This window comes from Protopterus annectens, chromosome 8.part0 (assembly GCF_019279795.1).
Source record: "Protopterus annectens isolate FY-2018-M chromosome 8.part0, PAN1.0, whole genome shotgun sequence".
In the NCBI taxonomy this organism is placed as follows: Eukaryota; Metazoa; Chordata; order Ceratodontiformes; family Protopteridae; genus Protopterus; species Protopterus annectens.
In genome coordinates this window covers 148,696,641-148,720,850 of record NC_056741.1, presented here as the reverse complement: position 1 = coordinate 148,720,850, position 24,210 = coordinate 148,696,641, and the positions used below count along the sequence as shown (strand labels likewise).

Genomic DNA, 24,210 nt, shown 5'->3' with positions numbered 1-24,210 from the left:
ACTACTTCCTCCTAGATGACAGCTACAACTCTTAACTCTTATTCCCACCATTCACGTCTGTAGATATTGAAAAATGAATGGGGAAGAAATTTGTTTATTAGGGGAATGTAAGTTGCATAATAGTTGCAGCAGCAGAAGTATAAAAACAGTATAAAAATACATCAGCACAAATGAAGGCTCATAAGATGAAAGTTAAGCTTTAACATTAGTCTACAGTGATATTCTCAGCAGGCTATGCACAATATTTCTGCACTAATTTAAGACAACACCCAAGCTAAGAAGACCAAAAAATTTGAAAAGACCATGACAACTAATGTAAAACACAAATACAATATTACATTCAACAACATCTCTGACCTGCTACATCAACATATACACTACATTGATCTCAAAGTGATAGACACTCAATAAAATTGAAAAAAATAAGCATTGTTTTTATAGCCACCTTACCTATGTGTGCTAACCATGTCCCTTCACATTATACCACTAAAAACCCTTTCTGTAGCAGTGCCACTATTTAAACAATGCCTGATCAGGTTTTCCAGCTGGGGTTTACTATCAGTGGGAGAGAAATTGTCAATGTTCTGTGAGTCACTCATTTTTTTGTGTCACTTGTGTTGTTGCTCAATTTTTATTTCATTTGTGTATCACTCATTTGTGCTGTTAGTCAAAGATATAATTTTACACACACACATGTATATATATATATATATATATATATATATATATATATATTTTTTTTTTTTTGCAGATATATATATAGATAGATATAATTATATCACCAGAAATCAGAAAATGGATGTTCACAATATTACCATTAGTTAGTACATGGGGCTTTGTTGACAGTATGAACATAGGCAACATGAAGATATTAAAAGATAAGTGGGGGGATTCCTAGAGGTTACTACAAAGTATAGACTATGTGAACACTCTTGGGATGAATTTCTTGACATCCATGTCTAGAACACATATGTTTGTTATGATCCGCAACACAATCATAATCCTCTATAATAGTAATACAACTGTTTGGATTTTTAGAAACAAGTAGTTTAAATTAAATAAGAAAAAAAAATATAAAACTTTGATGTGGAAATTGGTGGGTTTAATATGTAGTATATATTGGAAAACATTTACATGGAGATATAAAATGTAAAATTATTGTGATACTTTACAAAATTAAAAAAATAGAATTAAAAAATCTGACTGCTGGACATGTAAAAAAGAAAGCAGATTGGCAGCACTTTTTCCATGAATGTGAGATGTTATAAAAGTTTTGTTTGAATGTGAAGTTGTTTATGAAAACAAAATGGACTGAATATTGCAATTTAACAAGACCTATAATTTTAATGAATGTGCACATACCTAGTGTCATAAAAAATTACCAGTATTTTGATGTTATTAGCACTAGGAGGGAAGTTTGTTACTAGAAAATTGAAAGGCGTGTTGTAAAACTGGAAAAGCAAACAACAGGGCATAAGTTAAAAAATTAAAATACATACTCCTTCATGTACTACAAAGAAGTAGGTGGACCAAGAGGCCTAAGCCTGGTATGCCAAGGGAGGCAGGCCATTCTCAAACAGCTGGCATCGTAATTATCATTTGCCATCTCAGAAGCAGCATGATTCTAGACTGTTTTCACTTCCTACCATTGATACACCCCTTTAAATTCCTCCCCTCCTGTATGCTGTTTCACACGAGCTAAGATTTGACTAAACATCCTGTGATTGTGTGTTTGTGTCTCTGTTTTAGTTCTAAATTGTCAGTAATATACCAAAAAAAGAATTAACAACATATTGCATGAAATAAGGGATGACACTGGAGGTATTAAATATCACATAAAATCTGTATGAATGTATTATTTAGTAAATAAATGTGGATACCATATGCATTGACTAAATAAAAACAACACTAAAATAGTATGTAACTTGGCTTTGTATTGCCAATGTCTCTGTCTTAAGTTTCTCAGTGTGTGAGTGTGTGTGTGTGTGTGTGTGTGTGTGTGTGTGTGTGTGTGTGTGTGTGTGTGTGAGTGCGTGTGTGTGTGTGTCTGTAGCTACCTATATATACTACATATAGCTGTATGTATATATACTTATATCCTTAGCTCCCTTTCTCTCTCTCTCTTTCTCTTTCTCTCTCTCTCTATATATATATATATATTTAAAACTATGTAATATATAGGAATGGCTGTCATTTATATACCACCGGGTGATAACATACCCCTACTAGAGCAGGCTGTAAATTGGATCTCTGACCACATCCCTAATGAGACCATTATACTAGGAGACAATAATATTAACTGGATTACCCTCACCGCTAACTCCCTTACCACCTGCATTATTAACCCTTATGGTTACACACAACTCATCTCCTCCCCCATATTCCATAGCAAATCCACCATTTCCATTTCTATCATTGACTGGATTCCTGCTTCCAATCCCAACCTTTGTATTCAGCCTGAAACACTACCCGATTCCATCAGCGCCCATTGCCCAATACGAATCCTGTGACTCTCCTTCCACAGTCCCAAACCCCACAAATTCAAAGAATGTCGGAAACTGACTACCTTCAGCCCTGAGACTTTCAATAATTCTCTCTCAGCAATAGACTGGACCACTTTCTTCACATTACCTCTTGAAGATGCTGTATCGTACTTGCGCCTCCATGTACTGTTAGATTCAAATCCCTCATCTTCCCCGGCTCACCAACACAACTTGCTCTCTAATTCAAAAAAGAGATTCTGCCTGGAAACTTTGGTCCAAGATAAAATCTCCGCCACACTACCAAAGATATAGGGAACTCCAAAATCTCAGTAAAAAACACATTATTTTATTTTATTTTTACTTTACATTTGTTGACCGGGCTAGTCTAACTGGATAAATGTCCATTTTCAGTAGAGGCCCAGGGAGATAAGCTCCGAGACATAAACAAAGACATACAACTACAATATCAATAACAAATAGGAAAAAAATATTTATACAACAGTAACATATGTAGTACAGTATACATGTTAGCACAGGATATTCAATGAGGGCAAGAATCATAACAATGTATTTCACAGGTACAATGCATTATACAGGTAAAGTCAATAGTAAAACATAAGTTAATTTTGTAGTGATATTGATAAAGTATTTACTTAAAAAACAGTATCCACAGAGCATAGAAGTAATGTAATATAGAGAGAGATCATGAAAAATAGTAATAGGAAGGTATAACAGTAGGTGAGAAGTAATGGATAGGGAAAGCCCAGTTTGAAAAGATAGATGACTAGTCAGGTTTGGTACAAGGACATAGCCAGTGTGTTTTAAGGTAAAGTTTAAGTCTATTGTTGAAGAGTGGTAAAGAGGTGAGTGAGGAGAGGCCACTGGGAAGAAGATTCCAGGATTTTCCAACAGCATTTGAGAAGAGAGAATCCCCATTTCTGTTGTTAGATTTAGAGGTATATACAAGCAGTTTATTTGCTGATCTTAAGGACCTCAGATTTCTATAGGGGGTGATGAGGGTAGATAAAATTGGAGTATTGGAAGGGTTATAAAGAATGTTATAGGCAATGGTTAGTTGGTGGAATTTAATCAGGTTTTGTAGTTCCAGCCATCCTAGATGTTTTAAGTTTATGCAATGGTGGGTTCTATATGGATTACCTGTGGCAAATCTGGCAATGTTATTGTATGACACTTCCAGTTTACTGAAGTTATTTTTGGACAGATTGGTGAAATTGGGTGAGGCATAGAGGAGTATAGAGATAAGATGAGTGTGAGCTATTGTAGTTTTAGCTGTAGGGGAAAGGAAGGGTTTAATCCTATATAGAGTGCCAAGTTTTTTGTTGACAGCCTTTATAGCATTGTTGATATGGATGTCAAAGTTCAGATTATTATCGATGGTGATACCAAGTAATTTGGTGGTAGGATCAGGGGATATTATAGTATCATTGGTGGATGTCACAGAGAAATTAAGAGGAGATTACTTTTGAGTAGGATTGAAGAGGAGGAGTTTGTTTTTTTTTTTTAGTTCAAAAGAAGACACCGCTGTGTGAACCATTGCTCAACTGTGTTAAATACCTTCTGAGTAAAAGAGTGAAGGTCTTGGATGGAAGTGGCTGAGCATATCAGTGTGGAGTCATCAGCATGGGATGGCAAGATGAAGGTCGTTAATAAATATGGAGAAGAGGAGAGGTCCTAATATTGACCCCTGAGGGACACCTAAGGTAATGGGTAGGTGGGTAGATAGAGTGTTTTGCCATAATACTGCCTGCTATCTTTTATCAAGGTAGGACTGGAACCATTTAATGGAAATAGGGTCTAATGACAGAGACTGTAGTATGTTTATGAGAATCTGGTGATTTACCATGTCAAATGCTTTAGACAGGTCAATAAATAGAGCAGAAGAAAGATAATTACTGTTGCGGTTACTGTTAATCCAATCAGTAAAGGAAAGGAGGGCAGTGGTAGTGCTGTGTGATGGTCTGAAGCCATGTTGACAGTTGGAAAGTAAATTATTATCAATTAAGTCGTTGAGTAATTGCCTGTGGATACATTTCTCCATGATCTTAGCTAAAGGAGAAAGTAGGGCAATGGGGCGGTAGTTTGAGAGCTCAGTGGAGTGTCCACCTTTATGGAGGGGGATAATGTGGGAGACTTTCCATAAGGTAGGGATGTGACCTTCAGTAATGGTTCTATTGATCAGTATGGAGATGGGGTAGGCAATAGCAGTTGCTGATAACTGTAGGTATTCAGAAGGCAGTTGGTCTGCTGAGGGAGAGCATGGTTTCAGTTTATTTAAAAGGTTTAGAATAAATGTGGTTGGGACAGGTTTGAATTGAAAGGGAGGGGATGGGGTTGAAGTAAAGGAAGATAGAGTGAAGGTATTAGGTGATAGTTGACTAGCTAGTGTCTGGATAGCATCTGTAAAGAAGGTATTGAAGGTATTAGCTGTTTGGATGGGATTTTCCTGGTCAGTATTCTGAGGGTTGGGAGTAGTAGATTGTCCTCAGTGGAGTAGCTGGTTAATGCTTGCCCAGAATTTTTGTGGGTTGTTATGATTAGGTTGTTGGAATTGTAGGTAGTAGTTCTGTTTATCAGAAAGTATAGCTTTCTTAGTGTCATTTCTTAGCATTCTAAAGGTTTGTTGGTCTACAGGGTTTTTAGTCATTCTCCATTTGTTCCAGTATTTATTTCTGAGATGAATTTTGTGTTTGGTTTCATTAGAAAGCTATGGGGCAGAATTGGTTTTAATTCTAATGGATCTGGTTGGAGCGTGGTGGTTAAGAATGGCGAGGAAGGTAGCATTGAAGTAATTAATGGCTTCATCTAAAGGGAGGTGTCTTAAGGGAACCCAATTGCATGCTCTTAGTTCCATTTGGAATAGATCAGGGTTAAATTTTTTTTTGGATCTGATATTTCTAATAGAGGGTGGGATGTGAGTATTGGTTTTATGTCTGATGTAGGTAAGTGAGTGGTCACTTATATCATCAGGGAGGGTTCCAGAATTATAGATGTGAGCATGATTGTTTGTAAGAATCCAGTCTAATATGCTTTCTTTCTTTTTAGTGTTATATGTTCTGGTAGGGGAGGTAATAGTTTGAGAAAAACCATATAGGTTAATATGAGTGGTAGGGAAGCTGCTACAATAGGAGTTCCAATCTATATTTACATCACCTAGGATTATGGTTTCTTGGGGTAGGTGTTGGGCTAGCCAGCAAAGGATCATTTCTAAGATGTCTTTGTTGTTTCCAGGAGGTAGGTACATTCAGATAATATAGATTGATTTGGCATTGTTAAGTTCAAGTTTAGATACAAGAAATCTCAGCATTGGAAGCTAGAGGTAGATTACAGTTATATGTGGTTAGCTTTAAGCCAGACTTAAATAGAATAGCAATCCCACCTCCCTTCTTGGCTACTCGATCAATTCTTAGGATATTATATACAGGTGGGATAATTTCATTGTCTTTGATAACAGGTTTTAGCCATGTTTTTGTTAGGCAGATAATGTCGAAGGAGTAGGCTTCTAATAGAGCTTGGAGTTGGGTTACTTTGTTGTTAATGCTACGTATATTAAGATGAGTTATTAGGAGAGAGTTAGATGGTTTAGTAAGGGGATAATTAGTAGACTGTGGTTATATAGAGTGATAGGAGTTGTTGGGCCAGGATTAGGGTGAATATCACCATCCTTTAATGAAAGGAGTAGTCCTAGATAATTTGGGTTAGGGAACCTGGTGTAAAGAACTAGCAGTCTTCTGAGATGTTGTGTGTTGTATTTAATGTGTAGTATTCTATGATATTTGGCAAGTAGGTAGATGGGTGAGCATGTTATGTTTGCATGGTTAAGCAGGACTGGTACAGCTGGAGAGCTGGTTTGTTGATTTGGGTAGTGAATGTGAGGATGGAGTGGGTGCTCATAGGAGGAGAGTAAATAGACAACGGTAAAAAGTGGAAGTGGTAAAAGAGTGAAATAGGGTAAGACATGAAAAGGTGTGGGTGGCTTAGACATTGGGAAGGATTGGTTATTGGATTTATTTATGTGAATATGGAGTATATAGTGTGTGAAGGTAGGAGGGTGTGGTGAGATTGGAGGGGAGTGGTAAGAGATGAGAGATAACTGAGAAGGAGTCCAATGGGAATTGTGTAGAGAGTTATGGGAAAAGGAGGAGGTGTGGCTAGTAAGTATGAGTAGGACCGCTGGGTGTGGGTGGGAATTGGGGGTAGAGAGGGGAGCGGAGTGAGCCTGTAGGGCGAATGGAGCGGGTAGAAACAGAGACTGGATCAGTAGAAGACAATCAGCAGGACTGATCTGTTAAGGTAAGTTGGAAAAGTCAGATGTTGTAAAGGCTAGTGAAAAGTGAGCCTAGAAAAGGTAGTAGTAGACAGAAGTAGTAAAGGGGTAGGGTGGGGGAACTGGATAGCAATGCAGGTACAACAGGGGAAATAAGGTAAGTAGCTATGTAATAGAGGATAAGAAGGGGATGTGGCTGGGTAAAGGGTGCCACCTAGTGGACAGATCTAATATAGCAGGCTGATTAGAGAGGGAGTCAGTTGGAGTACAACAAGGGAAATGTGGGTGCTAGTCAAAAGGAGGTATCTATAGAGGATGGGGGAGAGAGAGAGAGAGATTAATGTATAGAAGAGAGGGGGTGGAGGCTGCTGGCTGCCCTAGCTCAAGACGTATTGTACCACCTGTAGCAGTGGTACACTAGTAGAAAGACAATCAGGCAGAAATTATTCAATACACATACTTTTAGTATCCTTGATAGAGGGATTGTAGGACAGATAGGCTGTGAGGTGTGTTGCTGATAAATGGTGGGGGTCCTTTAGCGTCTTACAGATTAGTGCTGGAAGCACAAGTAGAGCAGGGTAACTTAAGGAGGCAAGAGAAACAAGATAGTTTTGAGAAACAGGAGTTAGCACAAAGTACATAAAGATTAGACATGTTATACTAAGCATTCACAGAGACATATGTAGATATAACAAATAAACAATACAATACTTGTATTTTAAATAATAGTCTTTCACAGTATCAGAGTAGTAAAAATAGCAGTTGCACAATTCTTAACTCTTGATAGTAGCAAATGTAAAATCACAACTAAGCAATATTTAAATGCCCCTTTATAGTAAAACAGATTTCAGCAATAGCTATATGCTCCTAGGTAGTAGCAGAAATGAAAGGATTGTGGTATATGTTATCCCTACCATTTTAAATGCTGCATTAGATTAAACTATCATAAAACAAGCACTAAAAAGGACTGTGCTGAGACAGGACAGTGTGCAAGGGCCAGTAGGACTATCCTGTACAAGATGGGATACTTTGTAGTAGTGCAGCACACAGAGAAAGGATAAAACAGTTCCTAGCACAGCTAGTGCAATTAAAGGACTGCTGCCCAAGGGAGCTTTTATAAGTATTTCCACATCTGTGCAGTATAACAGTTACTGTTGCCCTTACACACTGCCTTATCAGTAAAATCAGCTACTAAGGGTTAATAACTAATTAGCAGCCTAAGGACACTACTATAGGAGGGCAATTTACGAGCAGCAAGTTATACCATTAAGCTCAAGCCCCTACAAGTCTCCACATGGATGTCATCCTTTCAGAATCCGTGTAGTGGAGATTGCAAGTAAAAATGCTACCGATAGTGGAACTAAGGAGAGGATGTAGGCTTCAGGGTATAGCGTAGGTCGCACCGTTCAGAAAGCCGAAATACAGGCTTCAGAGAAAGTCACCAAATGTTTACATATAAAGAGTTTGCCCCATTTAATATGCAAGCAAGATATAGGTCAATATCAGCTTGCTAATAGTCTACAGGCAGAGATACTTTAATTCCTTCAGGGCTACACATAGGACTAATCAAACTCCAAAAAAGTCTCTATAAGGATGGCGTGGTTTGGTAAGCCAATTACAGGCCTAATATGACTATAAGATAACACCTTCCCAGCATGAGAAGAGTGTGTTGAGGAAATTAGGCTTCAGAGTAAGCGCTTAGGAGGCGCCACTCAAAAAGCCGTTTACCAGCTTCAGGATACAAGGTATTCAGGCATGCTCAGTGAAGGATCCGCCTGTGTGGGAAGATTAATTCCACTTGCCGTTGCCGGCTTGTTAAACATGGAGGCAGTCCTTAGCAGCTACAACTGCCAGCTATATAGGCAAGTACAGCTAGATAGTTAAACTAGCTCAAAAGTACCCACACTAAAACACCACGAGGGCAGTGTAGTACCATGGGCAAAGTCCAGGCTAAGGAACCATGCATAGTATAAAGGTCCATTTAAACACAGTAGCAGGGGTACTAGCATGCAAAAACTACAGATAATTAGCTTAGAAGCCACAGAAAATGCTAAACACTAGCATCACCCCATTATGCAAGCGAGTATAGCTGGACAATTAGGCTCAAATTAGCCTTAGTGCAGCACCTCGTGGAGGGTGTTGTGGACTAAACCGTTTTCAATCTTTGGAACAAGCGGCACTATACAGTCCAGTTCACTAAAATGTGTATAGCAGGGGTGTCAGCATGCATAAAATGCCGTTATCGAGAAACCCGCTAAAAATTCAACATTTATTATTATTATTATTTATTTTATTTTACATTTGTTGACCGGGCTAGTCTAACTGGATACATGTCCATTTTCAATAGAGGCTCGGGGAGATAAGCTCCAAGATATAACTATGATGTTAACAAGATAACAAATAAGGAAAACATTAACAAAGACAAAGTCATATTTACAATCTTATTACTGGTTATCACAGTAAAAAAAAAATCAGCAGTGTAGAGTACAGGCATAAGATAGCATGCGAGTACAAAACAAGGTGCTCTAGAGGGAGATAGTGTTGTGGTTAATAAGGAAGGAAAAAATCACAGCTAATGAGATGAAGGGGTAGGAAGAACAAAGTAGCTAGAGACATTTATAGCATAAACAGCCTAGGAAGGCTTTACAGAGAGGGGGAAATCCAGTCACCATAACAATTGTATATTACGCAAACCACAGATTAGATTTTACAGTTACCTGCGTGAGTAGAAAGGTTCTTACACACAAAAAAAATCTTTTACTCTAAATATAAGCCTTTTGAGGTCGAGCAGTCAACAAAGGCAAGAAACAGGTCACCTCAACAGAATATAGTACAATCACCGCACAGAGTAAAATGTCTACAGTGGTCTGCGCAAACTAAATATACAGACTTAACAATAAGTGTTACCCAAAACCTTTGGTATTATGAGTAGCATACAAAAATAAGATACCTTCGTACCACAGGGGATAGATGCCAGGAGAGGGAGCAGACAGCAGCCAGGGCAAATTCTGAAACCTAAAGATGGCGCCCCATTAAGCACAGGGTATTTATGGGAGATTAGAGAATATAGGTAGTGAGGGGAGGGGAGTAAGGGGAAAGTGTACTTGCAGGTAGGAGGGGCAAGGGAAAGGCAGCATCAGAGAAGACAATTAGACATCATGCAAAACCTGGTAATGGTGAGCAGGTAAGGGGGAAGACAGATATGGTCTAAGAAAAGTAGGAAAAACAGAGGATAATGGGAGTGGCAGGGTGTAGTGAGGTGAGATGGAATAAGGACAAGAGCAGGAGACAGAGACTGGATCAGTAGAAGACAATCAGCAAGACTGATCTGTTAAGGTAAGTTGGAAAAGTCAGATGTGGTAAAGGCTAGTGAGAAGTGAGCCTAGAAAAGATAGTAGTAGTAGACAGAAGTAGTAAAGGCGTAAGGTGGGGTAACTGGATAGCAATGCAGGTATAACAGGGGAAATAAGGTAAGTAGCTATGTAATAGAGGATAAGAAGTGGATGTGGCTGGGTAAAGGCTGCCACCTAGTGGACAGGTCTAATATAGCAGGCTGATTAGAGAGGGAGTCAGTTGGAGTATAACAAGGGAAAGGTGGGTGTTAGTCAAAAGGAGGTGTCTATAGAGGATGGGGGAGAGAGAGATTAATGTATAGAAGAGAGGGGGTGGAGGCTGCTGGCTGCCCTAGCTCAAGACATATTGTACCACCTGTAGCAGTGGTACACTAGTAGAAAGACAATCAGGCAGAAATTATTCAATACACATACTTTTAGTATCCTTGATAGAGGGATTGTAGGACAGATAGGCTGTGAGGTGTGTCTTGATAAATGGTGGGGGTCCTTTAGCGTCTTACAGATTAGTGCTGGAAGCACAAGTAGAGCCAGGGTAATTTTAATATCCTTGATAGAGGGATTGTAGGACAGATAGGCTGTGAGGTGTGTTGCTCATAAATGGTGGGGGTCATTTAGCGTCTTACAGATTAGTGCTGGAAGCACAAGTAGAGCGGGGTAACTTCGTACCACAGGGGATAGATGCCAGGAAAGAGAGCAGACAGCAGCCTCTAATCCACCCCACCCCTCACCAACACACACACATCCTTAATGAGACCATTATACTAGCAGCCATCAACCCCAGACTAGACACTCCAGAAACCCCAAGAATTTGTGGAAAATTATCAACCAAATACTCCTCCCAGAAAATCCTTCAACACCCAACCCCTGCCGCAACAACACACCCCTTGGAACTGCATCCATCATCAATTCTTACTTCATTGACACCATAAGCAAACTTATGCAGACCTGTAATCCACCCCACCCCTCACCAACCACAACTCCCCATTGAGAATATTCCCCCTTCTCCCTAAGGCCCATTCCCACAAGCTACATTGAAGAACTCCTCCCTAAATTCAAACCATGTTCCCCATCAGCTGACAACCTGCCAGCACTCTTCCTAAAAATTAGTGCTACATCAGTAGCATACCCAGTTTCCATCCTAGTTAATCGCTCTGTCTCCAATTCAACTGTTCCTACTGTATGGAACACATTCTATGCTATACCCATACACAAAGGTGGTAATTCCACAGGACTTTCAGACTTTCAACCAGTTGCCATACTCCCCCCCCTCTCCAAAAGCTTGAACACTGTGTTGACAAACAAACCTTGATTCACCTCATTCAAGGTAACCTGATCACCCCTACCCAATATGGCTTCTCCCCAAATCACAGCACCTCTACTGCTCTCATCTCCTTCTCCAATACCATTTCCCTAGCCAGGGGTAACAATAAACTCATCTCCTGTCTATTCTTAGATCTGTCCAAAGTCATTGCCACTGTCTCCCACCCTATCCTCCTCTCTAAACTCGCACAACTCAACCTTTCCTCTGCAACTATATCCTGGTTTAACAGCTACCTTTCTGATCAGCAGCAATCTGTCAAGTGCTCTCTGCTCTCTCCCCATTTCTACCCATCAAACCTGGAGTCCCACAAGGCTCCATTCTTGAACCCCTCCTTTTTAACATCTTTACCAACAAACTCCATAAATCCTGTCTCCAGTCATCCCTCATATAGTACGCTGATGACTACACAATTATATCCATAGCAGACAACCCAACTGAGCTTCTCATCTTCACACAAGCATCACTCAATCTCACAAAAACCTGGCTTACAAAAAAACAACTTATACCTAACCCCCCAAAAAAACAAAACTCCTACTGTTCCTCCCAAAACTCCTCTACCACCTTAAATCCTCATTTAACATCTCTTCACTTAACACTATCATCTCTTCCAAAAAACATACAAAGCTAGTCAGAGTAATCTTAGATGACCAACTGAAATTTGACCTACACTTTTATTTATTTATTTATTTTACATTTGTTGACCAGGATAGTCCGACTGGATACATGTCCATTTTCAGTGGAGGCCCGGGGAGAAAAGCTCCAAGATAATAATACACATTGAACATGTAGTAAATGCTAGTTTCAAGCAGATTACAGTCATAAGCAATACCAGCATTTAGCACATATAGTACTTACTCTAAAACACTTTACAAAACGTAACATTATTTTCAAAGTTAAACATACATAACATTACATTCAGGTTTAAGACACACTGAGCAGCAGTTATACAATTGACCCTTCCTGAAATGGAGTTGTAGAAAAAAGTTAGAAGTAGTTGAAGGTAAGGCACCTAAGAAATAGAGAGGTCACTAGTCGGGGTTAGTGCAAGGACATAACCAATGAGTTTTGAAGTATTTCTTGAGTTTATTTTTGAACTGAGTTAGTGAGGACTCTAGGGTCAAGTCAGCTGGGAGTCTGTTCCATATTTTTCCAACAGAGTTGGCAAACAGAGAGTCCCCAGCTGAGTAGTTGGATTTATATGTTTGAACTAGGAGTCTAGTGGATGATTGCTGGTGTAGGGGCTGATAATATTTTTTAGTGCATGTGTATTTTCTGGTTGGTAAAGGACTTTATGTGCCGCTATTAGCTGGTTGAACTGCAGTAGGCTTGGCAGGTCAAGCCATCCTAGGCGATTTAGGTTGTGACAGTGGTGTGTCCGGTAGGCTGTGTCAGTAGCAAATCTGGCAATGTGGTTATAGCAGGATGATAGTTTATTAAGATCTGTTTTGTTTAAGTTGGAGAATAGAGATGAGGCATAGAGAAGAGTTGATAGCAGATGGGAATGGGCAATTGCAGTTCTAGCAAGTGGGGTAAGGAAAGGTTTGATTCTGTAAAGAGAGCCAAGTTTTTTATTAATGGTTTTGATAGTTTGATTGATATGCACATCAAACTTCAGGTTGTTATCAACTATGACACCCAGTAGTTTAGTTTGGGCTTCTGGGAAGATGATAGTGCCATTGCTAGCAGTTATGTTGAAGGCTGTCAGGGGGGTCCTTCATGTGGGGGAGAAGAGGAGCAACTTAGTTTTGTTGGGGTTTAGGATTAGATGTTGATTGGAGAGCCATTTTACCACTATATTGAAGGTAATTTGGGTTAATGTGAATAAAGTAGCTGGTGAGGTGTCAGAACAAATCAAGGTGAAGTCATCTGCATATTGAATGTAGTTAGCATCTGGGATGACAGAATGAAGGTCATTGATAAAGATGGAGAAAAGTAGGGGTCCTAGTATCAAGCCCTGGGGGAACTCCTAATGTGATGGGTAGGCGAGATGATAGCTTGTCCTGCCATAGGACTGCTTGTTGCCTGCCCTGCAGGTTGGATTGAAACCATTGGAGTGCATGGTTGTTTAAGGAGAAGGCCTTCAAGGTATTTATAAGCATTTTCTGGTCAACCATGTCAAAAGCCTTGGATAGATCTAGAAAGAGTGCTGAGGATAGTTTGTTATTATTGCGGTTGTGGTTAATGACGTTAGAGAAAGAGAGGAGGGCAGATGTAGTACTGTGGTGTGGCTTAAAGCCATGCTGAAAACTGGACAACAGCTTGTTGTGTGTGAGGTAGTGCATGAGCTGTATGTGTATACACTTCTCCATAATTTTAGCTAGACGTGACAGAATAGCTATGGAACTACCTCCTTTATGGAGAGGTATGACATGGGAGATTTTTAATATAGTGGGTACAGTGGCTTCAGATATAGCTCTGTTGATCAAGATAAGAGATGGGTAGGCTATGGTGTCAACAGCCTTTTGCAGATAGTCTGCTGGGAGGAGGTCGGCAGCCAGGGTGGTGGGTCTTAGTTTCTTACGTAGGGCATGAATAAGTTGAGTAGGAACAGGTTGGAAGGTAAAGTATGTTTGGGTACTGGGTGTGGCTACATTAGAATTAGAGCCATTGGGAGAGAGTTGACTGGCTAGAGACTGGATAGTGTCTGTGAAGAAGCTGTTGAAGTTATTAGCAATGTCTTTTTTTTGGGAAGCTGAGAGGGGTGGAGTGGCGGTTTGGTCTGGGTGGAGTAGTTTGTTTATTCCTGCCTAGAACTTTTGAGGTTTGTTTTGGTGTTTTTGGAGTAGATGGTAGTAGTGGTTCTTTTTGTCTAAGGTTATGGATTTTTTGGTGTCATTCCTTAGCTGTCGGAATCTTAGTTGATCAGGTGGGGGTTTTGTTTTTTGGTAGGTGGACCATGCTTTGTTTCTGAATGAAATTTTGGTTTTGGTATCTTTAGAAAGCCATGGTGCAATATTAACTTTGGTTCTAATAGAGCGGCTGGGAGCATGGGAGTTAAGAATAGCAAGGAATTTGGTGTTAAAGTATGCTACTGCTTCATTTCGAGGGAGACTTTTTAGTACCGACCAGTTGCATGCCTTAAGTTCATTTTGAAACTTGGTGAGAATAAAATTCTTGTTTCTTAATGTTCTGTAGGTGGGTTGGTAGGAGCAGTCTACTTTTAACTTGATTACATAGGTGAGACAGTGGTCACTTAGGTCATCAGGCAAAGTGCCTGATTTATAAGATTGAAGATGGGTATTGACAAGTATCCAGTTTAGGGTACTTTCCTTGTTATTGGGTTTTCCTGTCCTGGTGGGGGAGGTTATGATTTGAGTAAATCCATAGAGGTTTATGTGGGTTGTGGGGTTTCATAAGAGCAAGTGTTCCAGTCAATGTTGAAATCCCCAAGAACAATTATTTCTTGGGGGTGGTTATTGGATAACCAATATAAGAAATCTTTTAAGGTTTCTGTGTTACTCCCTGGGGGAATGTAGACACAGACAATGTTTACATTTTTGTTTTTGTTAATTTGAAGTTTTGAGATAAGAATTTCAGCATTATTGAACTGGGGTGGTTGTTGGGTGTCTATGCTGACAGATAGGGTAGACTTGTAAAGTATGGCTACCCCACCACCCTTTCTGATGGTATGATCTAGTTGAAACAAACTATACCTTTGTGGCAGAATCTCATGGTTCTTGGTGGCAGGCTTCCGCCACATTTCTGTTAGGCATAATATATCTGGGGAATGAACAGCTAAGAGGGCATGCAGGTGCTGAGTTTTGTTATTTATGCTCCTAATGTTTAGATGGCAGGCCAGCAGAGAGCTAGGAGGTCTATTTGTTGGAGCTATGGAGGTAGGGGGATATAGTAGGGGGATAAGGGCCAACAGGTGGGGATGGACCAGGTTTGGGTGGATGTCGCCATCCTTTGTGAGGTTGTAGTGTATCCTGAGTATGAGTTTTAAGATTCTGAATAAAGTTTTGTAACAGTGTCTAGTTTTAGGACTAATGTAACTAGGTCTAGTAAGATGGTAGTATTTAGGGGTTAAGGAGGTAAGCATGAGGGGAGTGAGTAAGGGTGCGTTATTATCTGTTGTAGATGGGATGGATGTTTGCAATTTAGAGTAGTGGAAACCTGGGTGATCCTGATATTCATAGGTGGTTAGGAGATATGGGATGAGTAAAAGGGGTAGAAGTAGAGTTAATAAGACTATTTTAGGTGATAACATACCTACTGAATGGTATTTGACACTTAGGCAAAAGGAATAGTAGAGCTGGAGGACTGGTGGTATCAGGTTGAGAGTGGTGCTGTTGAGTGACAAGTTGTTACTGATTGGTTTAAAAAAGTGGGGTGTGGTCTAGTACCAATAAATGTAGCAGCACCAGGGGTGGGAGGAATTTGGGGGCAGGGAGGGGTGCGAAGCAAGCCCAAGCGAAGCGAGGGCAAGCGGAGGAGGGATTAACCAATGCCTGTACTAAGTTGTAGCAGTTTAACCTGTATGAGGAAAGGGGGGAGAGAAGGCAGTAGGAGTGGTTAGAGGAATACCTTGATTGACTGACACCACACCAGAGGTAAGTTGAATGTAAGGGTCTACAATCTGCAATCAGCACTGTAATGTTACTTGCACTCAGCACTTTAATTTTACTTATGTTTAGCAGGAAAGACAGACCAACAGTATACAATTCTGAGGATTATTACAAGGGTTACTTGTCAAATGTCAGACAAGCAAGTAAAACTTTCAACAGGAATCTATGTCTTGAGTGTTAGAAAGCCAGAAAGGTATAAATTATACCTGTAACAATTAGGGTCAGAGAGACAAATGTAAGAGTCAGTGTACTTTAGTTACAGGGGAAGGAGGCAAACACTCAAGTAGAAAAGAGACCTATGGCTGACCAAAATGGTGACTTGCTTAATTACACAGCACTGTAAGAGAAAGCTTAACAAATGCTTTTTGTGTGTGTAACCTACTCTGATTAATTGCCTGGAGAAACAATGTTTGTTGTGTTTTCCAATTGCAATCCTGTAGACACCGTTATTCAGGAGCTGCAGTTTGTTAGTGTAGGTAAATGTAAAGTTCAGTCTGATTAATTGCTGGGAGAAAATTTTTGTTATGTTTTCCAATCGCAATCCTGTAGACACCATTATTCGGGAGCTGCAGTTTGTTAATGTAGGTAAATGTGAAGTTCAAACTGAGTCACACCAGGTCAGCCAAGGGGGGAAAAGAGAGGGAAATCCTAAGCACCTAGATTTGAAAATGAATCATTCACATTCATCACTGTATTAAGAAAACCCATCAAAAGTTTGGGCTCTTTTACAGAAACAAAAGATACCTCACCTCTTACTCTAGAATAACACTTGCCAGTGCTTACCTCCTTCCCAACCTCTTCTACAGTTCACAAATCTTTACTAACCTTCAGTCTTCTATACTCTCCAAACTCCAAGGTACCTATAACAAAGTTGCTAGATTTGCTGCTAATTTGCCATCCAGATCTCATTACTGTCAGACCCTTGGGTCACTCAACTGGCTTGAGTTCCCACACCACCTCATATTTACCCAAGTCCTCATCATCCACTCCATCACCAATAAACCCTCATCCTGTCGAAGTATTTCCTCACTAGTTTCACTTTATAACCCTTCCCGTCCCCTTAGGAGCTCTGATTGATATCTGTTGCAAACCTACAAACCAAAAAAATCTGCAGGACAGAGTCTACACAGTTACTCACCTGCCATCCTATGCAACAAGCTTCCCTTGACCCTAAGAAGCATAGCCCAGACATACAAATTTAAGAAATCCCTCAAACATTACCTAAACCATACCTGGACATGTCCCTGCAACTTACCCCTCCCCCAATCCAGTCCTATGCCTATCTATTACCCCTCTCCCTTATTTCTACTTCTTCCTAATACCCATTTCCTTTCTTCTATTCCACAACATCTTCTCCAGCCTAACCACTTTTTACTAAGCCGCTGTGGTGCAGCGGTAGCTTTGTTGCCTCACAGCAAGAGGTTCTCCCATTCGATTCTCAGCTGGAACACCTTCTGTGTGGAGTCTGCATGTCCTCCCCGTGGTCGAGTGGCGTTTGAAAGACATGCTTAGAATGGGCGTGCCTTCGTTGAAGGTTGGGCATCAAGCTGGCACCTCGGCACCATAAAAATCTACTGCCAATCATTAACAGACCGGAATTCTGCTGTGGCGACCCCTAACTGGGAAAAGCTGAAAGAAGAAGAGGAATCTTCCTTTTCCTTCTTCTTACTCCATGGCATCATTCTCCAACCTTCCCACTTTCTATAATAACAACCACCTGATTCTCTACAGTCTTCATCGCTTATCAATTCTGGACTTCTTCTGTATTACCTATTAACCTAACATAATTTATCAATTCTACCTCTGCTGTACTGTCTCGATACCCACTCCTACTAACACCCCCCCCATAAAATACTACTACCAACAGACTGATCTGTCCACTGTCTACTATCCCTCAAGTGTGTGTCACTTTTATAACTGTTTTAACTATAATTGTATATAAGTCTCTTTTGTCTTCATTTTTGTAAATGCATTTGTAGACAATCTCATTGTATTATGCATTTACTGTGACATGTAATTCTTACATAATTTTACTTTGGAGCATTTTTCCCCGGGCCTCCGCTGAAAAATGTCTTTGACCCAGTCAGGCTATCCCCATTAACAAATGTCAAATAAATAAATAATAAGTATACATCAAGTGCCTGAACTAACAAATGTGTCAAATCTAAATGATTAAAAAAAAAACAGGCAATAAGAAAAACAATGTACCCCATATTAACAAGGTCAAGATCTTTTCATCAGTCATCACACAGAGGATGTTTTAGCATCAGGGAATTTATCAGTTTTAGTAGTGAATGAGTTTTCTATCTGTATATGCGTGGAGCCTTTTATTGGGCAGACTTCATGTGTGATTGATCAAAGGGTAGCCTTATACCTGAAGTGATGTACACTGTTTAGTGCTTTATGCAAACATAAAAAACATACACAAGATAAATTCATAATGAGATCTGGGCATTAGCACTTGACCAGTTTGATGTTGGCTATCTGTAAATACACTCCAAATTCCATCATTGATTTATCTTATATATGCCTGCATGTATTCCCTAAATTAAAGGGGATGCTTAAACTGACTTTTTTATAACCATTTTGGTGACATTTACTAAGTTGTACTGTTTATTAGAAACCAGAAAGAACTGTTGTACTTCTCATTTAAATAATGTTTTGCTTCTGATCATATGATCTACTGAAGGAGTTATTAAAATTATTTTACTTTTTCCTTATTTTGCACTAAAGCTGCCCCCTTTTTAGCATAATCTTATTGGCTTTCCAGGAATGGGTCATGTTCATTAAAATTCCTTATTCACAGAATACTAGATAAATTCCTTGAGCTGTATCTTTCTCCTTTCTCTGAGGGGCCCTATAAATGGAGTATTTTCAACCATAGTCCACGTACAATGTTTTTCTCCAGCATGTTAAGTCATTTTCTAGTTAGTGACATATCACAAAAGAACAAACATTTAAGTATACTCATCATTCTGCAACTATGCCTACTGTTTCCAGCTGTTAAAAACAAATATTTGCCATTTTAAAGTGGCCACTATCAAGTACAGTTTTTAGGTGTAATTGTGTATTATTATGGAACTCCTATTATAACGTCTCCATTTTGTTATTTGATTTGTTTTTCATTTTCTCCTGAAAGTCATAGAAAACAAAATTTGCTACCAACATGTGGAGGGGAGCTCTGTAGTGAAACGTTTTCACATTTAGTCTTTATATCAGGTGTTAACTCCATTATACTGAGTTTGTCTGGGGATCCTTAAACTCTTTAATGGTGCCATCACCTAATTCTGTAGCTTGGGAACTGCATTGAAATTTCATTTAGTAGCTTGTGCTGCATCTAAAAAGTTTTCTTTGGGCAATTTTCAAAATTACTCTGGGAAGGGGCGGTGCTGATAATAGCTAATACTAAATGGACAGTGATGGTTAGATAAGAGACAGAACAGACATTTCGAAGAAAAAAGTACATAAGCTTTAGGACTTGAACAGAAGAGATAAAATTTAAAGATCTGAAATCACTTGAAAAGCAGGACTGACTGTAATTCATACCAGCTCATAAAACAATTGGTCAGAGAAAATTATTTTAATTTGTTTCTTTCCATTTTGTTTCCTTTAAACTCAGTAATTTGGTGCATTATGTACTTTACAGACAATGCTGAAATATAATATTCCACCACCGAAGAATGTGCCAGTCTTCTCCATTCAAGTGGAAACTGCTCGAAGTACATGCATTGAGTCGTCTATGACCAGATTTGAAGTCTTAATCAGTGTAAGGTATGGTCTGTTACACTTCTGTCTCTTTATTTCCCTATTTGGATGCTTTATGTCTTGTGTTACTTTCTTATATTCTTAGTCGGACTTTTAAAAAGAGAGGCTGATGGGATTGTTCTAAATCCACAGGATCTAAGCAAAAAGATATTTGTAGATTCTACTTCCTGTAATGATTTGCTAATACATACTACCAGTTCCCATGTCAAAAAATACATTGGAACCGCTTAGAGAAAAGGGACAGTCTGGATTTGGGTAGTCAGACTTGTGTTTCAGATATGCATTGTCATTTTATTATTTAGGAAATCATGTTGACATAAACTCCTCCTATTGTTTATTAAATTATTTAGATTATAACGTGAGAATAGAACTTCAGTTGATGGCTACAGTGAAGCAGAAATGGATAACATAAGCTCAGCTGGTGTCCATGAAACTTTTGCAGTAGTTTCTGTTTAGCTTATGTCAGTGCATTCTGAAGCAGCAATGTAATTAATAAGTGATTAACAGATGGCAGCAGGTATGTACAAGTGCCACAGTTTACTTAAATGCTGATAGCCAACTGATTATTCAACGGATACTGTAGATGTTCTTGTTTTCAAAAAAGAGATATATTAACCTTGATATTCCCTTTTAAAATATTGTCAGATAAGTCATGTGTGATTTTGTTGTCACACTAGGAATACTATTTGGACATGTTTTCTCTCAGAAATCCAGTAAGCACATGAATGTAGTAGACAGCTTTACCTTCAATCACATGTGGTCAGTTTTGATAGACAGAGGTAAGGCACTACCATAGGTCTATAGATTAGTACTAGCCTAACTGCCCTTGTGGACCATTTTAAGCCTAGCCAATTACCCCATGTAAAAATCAAACCTTGTACTTTGTGTCTGTAAGGTAAGCAAGCACCTTAGCAATTATGCCAACCTTCCACTACATAAAAATGTATCAAAGCTTCCCTGACTGGGAATTTAACCCAGGCCATGGCAGTGAGAGCATTGAATCCTAACCACTATACCTCACACACTCTCTGTCTTGTAACTATCGGATAAAGGGAAGACTAGGTCATCAGTCAGGGGCATGGTTGCCCCTCCCGTGGTAGTGATAAAATGTATAATACTTGAGCTACTAACAATTGTATTGTCAAATGCAGCATATTGTTTTACTGGGGTAATTCTGGTAATAGATTCATGGGCCAGAATAAGTATGACAGTTTTTGTATTTTATTAAACATCATTTTCTGTTCCCTTGCAATGTCATTCCATCTTCTACTTACCTAAATAAAACAGTGCTGTTTTTCAGAATGAGTATGATTTTTCCATTGTGGCCTACCACAGCACCATCAGCTGTGTCATGGTACCTTACTCCCCACATTTGGCTAGTCATTTGGTTATTCCCAGACTAAGGATGCTAGTTAAGTCAACTACTCGTGACACAGTCACAAATTAGTTTTCCCAGCTGAAGGAAGTGGAGTATCGGGGCACATAGGTATGGCACCATTCTTGGAAACTGTGAGGGTTATTGTTTATGTTTAACCTTCGTTCCTTATTAGCCATGGCAGCATTAGCTGCTCACTCCAACACATTGTCTCCCCCCTTCCCCACCTAGCTCTTTGGCTTTTGAAACACACAAGCCCAAATTTAAAACCTAGTTACTAATGTTGCAGATAGGACTCTATCCCTCGGTGTCACTGAAATAGCTTGAGTGTCTCAATACAAGGACTTTTCTTAGAATGTAAATGGGCTTTGAATTACAGTAAATACTTGTGATATACCAAAATATATTAAATAACTATGCCTAGTTTCAGTTTGCCTAATGAAGCACATATAAATTAATATTAACATAAGAAGTTTTGGAAAACAAGTTTTCCAAAGCATGTTTCAGGCAATGACATATAACAATTCTCTGCCTTGGAATTACTGGTGTTATAATGCCTAAAATGTTCTTTCACCATTCAAGAGAACTAATAATTAAAGTTAAGTGATCTAGCTCTAAAAACACTTTGGTCTTTATACAGTCTTATAAGGACACAACTATATTTGAGGTTAAAAAATATAATGGACTTACCCATTTGTTACCATGTAGGCCCACTGGACACATAGTCCTTTTTCCAGGGTGACCTGTGGGATTGGGGTTGGCATAATGGTTAAGGTGTTTACCTCACAGACACAAGATACAGGATTTGATTCTCAAGGTTACATGGCTAGGCTTATAAAGGAGCCAGTGGTTGTTAGGTTTGTAAGTTCAAGGTGTACACTATGCTAAGAGAGACTAACACCATTGAGGGCGACAGTACTCCTTTTTAAGTCCTAGAATGCCTTCTAAATAGCATGAAACATGCATGACCTGTCAGACCTTCTGAAATTGCTATTTAACTGTAGCCTTCAAACAAGCTTTGTGCCTCATGAATGGAGAAAAGCAACAGTTTTCCCTCTGCACAAAGGAGGGCCATCTACAAACCCTGGAAACTACACACCCATAACTCTCACTAGTCTCATACTCAAAGCCATGGAAAGAATTATCATGGAAATGATCAATAATGACATAGGAAACTCCCAGACACTAGACTCAACCCAATTTGGTTTCATCAAGGGCAGATCATGCAAACTCATCCTGGGGGACTTATTTGAGAAGGTCACCAAAGCAATGGATGAGGGCAAAATTATTCACACTGCCTACATTGACCTAGCCAAGTCATTTGGCACAATACCCAACTCTCAGGCATCATTGACAAACTCAAGAGGTTAGGTATAAACCCTTCTTTCACCCAGTGGGTAGCCAGCTGACTCACAGACAGAAACCAGGAAGTTAGAATTGGGGAGTCCACCTCTACAAAGAGCCTAGTCACAAGCTGAGTCCCTCAGCGATCAGTCCTGGGTCCACTTCTTTTTGACATTTACTTCTCTGCAATCAAGGCCAACATCATTGGCATCTGGCTGACTAAATTTTCAGATGATTGCAGATTAGGAGCTGTCATTTAATCCCACACTGACACAAATATTTTCCAGGAAGGGCTGACACAGACAAATAACTGGTGTCAGAGCCATGGACTAAAACTAAATGCCAAGAAGTGCATAATAGTATCCTTCAGGAAGTCATCCACTCCAGCTAACAATCATATTGATACACACCCTTAAGAGTTGACCCCAGTACTCAGGAACTTGGGGATGCACATAGACAGTAATCTAGCCTTTGACCATCACATATCTACAGTAGTAAGAAAATCATTCTATTTTGTCCAACTTATAAACAAAGGTATGGCATCTAGGTCCAAGGAAGGCATTGTTCCACTGTATTCAGCATTCATCAGACCTATCATTGAGTATAATGCCCCCTTTGGTATGTGCATAATAAGGAACACCCAGCAAAATAATAGGGATAGGTTCCTGACCCAAAGAAGGGATAGGTTCCTGACCCAGAGACGGGATAGGCTCCTGACCCAGAGACTCCCCAGACTCTGGAATAGACTGCCCATACATGTCAAGCAGAGCGCCTCTTTGGCCCTTGTCAAAAGGAACTTTGATTGGATGGGAGATAGGAAATTCACCCGGGGGATCATGTCAGTCGCCCAGCTAGACAGGGGTCCAGGGAAGTAAATACTGTGGGAAGAAATAGCCAGGGAATTGTTATGGCTAGGCTTGTATAGGCCCTAGGGCTGATATCTAGTACCAACCTATGAACCTATGAAATAGAATGTCCACAGAGTTCCTCACTAAAAGAGTACAGAGCCTAAGTAACATATCCTATACAGACCACCTTAAGGCCCTACCCCTGTATTCTGTCTCCTACATGCTGTTGAGGAGAGATCTATGCCTGGCATACAAAAAATTTTCAGACCCTGCCCTGATGGACCTCCTGCCTATCTACAAAACAAACAATGTTAGAATTACCTGCTCATAGGTTCATAGGTAGGTACTAGGCTATTAGCCCTAGGGCCTATATAGGCCTAGCCAAAAAGGTACCCTGGCTTTCGGCACCCAAGAAAATTATTTTCCTGTACCCCCTGTCTAGCAGAGCCACAGAAGTGATCCCTGGGGTGAATTTCCTATTTCCATCCAGTCATCAAGATTTTTCTTGAATAGTGCTAATGAGGAGCTCTGTTTGACATAGATAGGTAGTCTGTTCCAGAGTATGGGAAGTCTCTGGGACAGGAATCTATGCCTCCAGCATGTTCTGTTTATTGTGGTGACAAGGTTTAGGTTCCTAGAGCATGTAGCTCGGAGGGATTGGGATTTCTTTAAGTGGAGCATGTCCAACAGCTCTGGGTTTGACATAGCTTTGTATGTTAGGCAGAGATCACCTCTGAATAGGCGATATGCGACAGAGTCAAGTCTGGAGTTTTTTGAGATGGTCTGCGTAAGGCATCTGTTTGAGGCCAATAATCCTCTTTGTGAGGTATTTCTGTGGCCTTTCCAGTTGTTGTAGATGCCTTGTGAG

General features: G+C 39.8%; 1 protein-coding gene across 1 annotated transcript in view; it reads left to right on the top strand.

The window, feature by feature from the left end:
- LOC122808678 (alpha-2-macroglobulin-like) overlaps window positions 1-24,210 on the top strand; it is a 2,073,303-nt gene that overhangs the window by 1,557,243 nt on the left and 491,850 nt on the right. Inside the window, exon 15 of the mRNA XM_044079658.1 lies at window positions 19,657-19,781. Coding sequence (XP_043935593.1) covers window positions 19,657-19,781 — 125 coding nt within the window. The remainder of the gene's footprint in view (window positions 1-19,656; window positions 19,782-24,210) is intronic.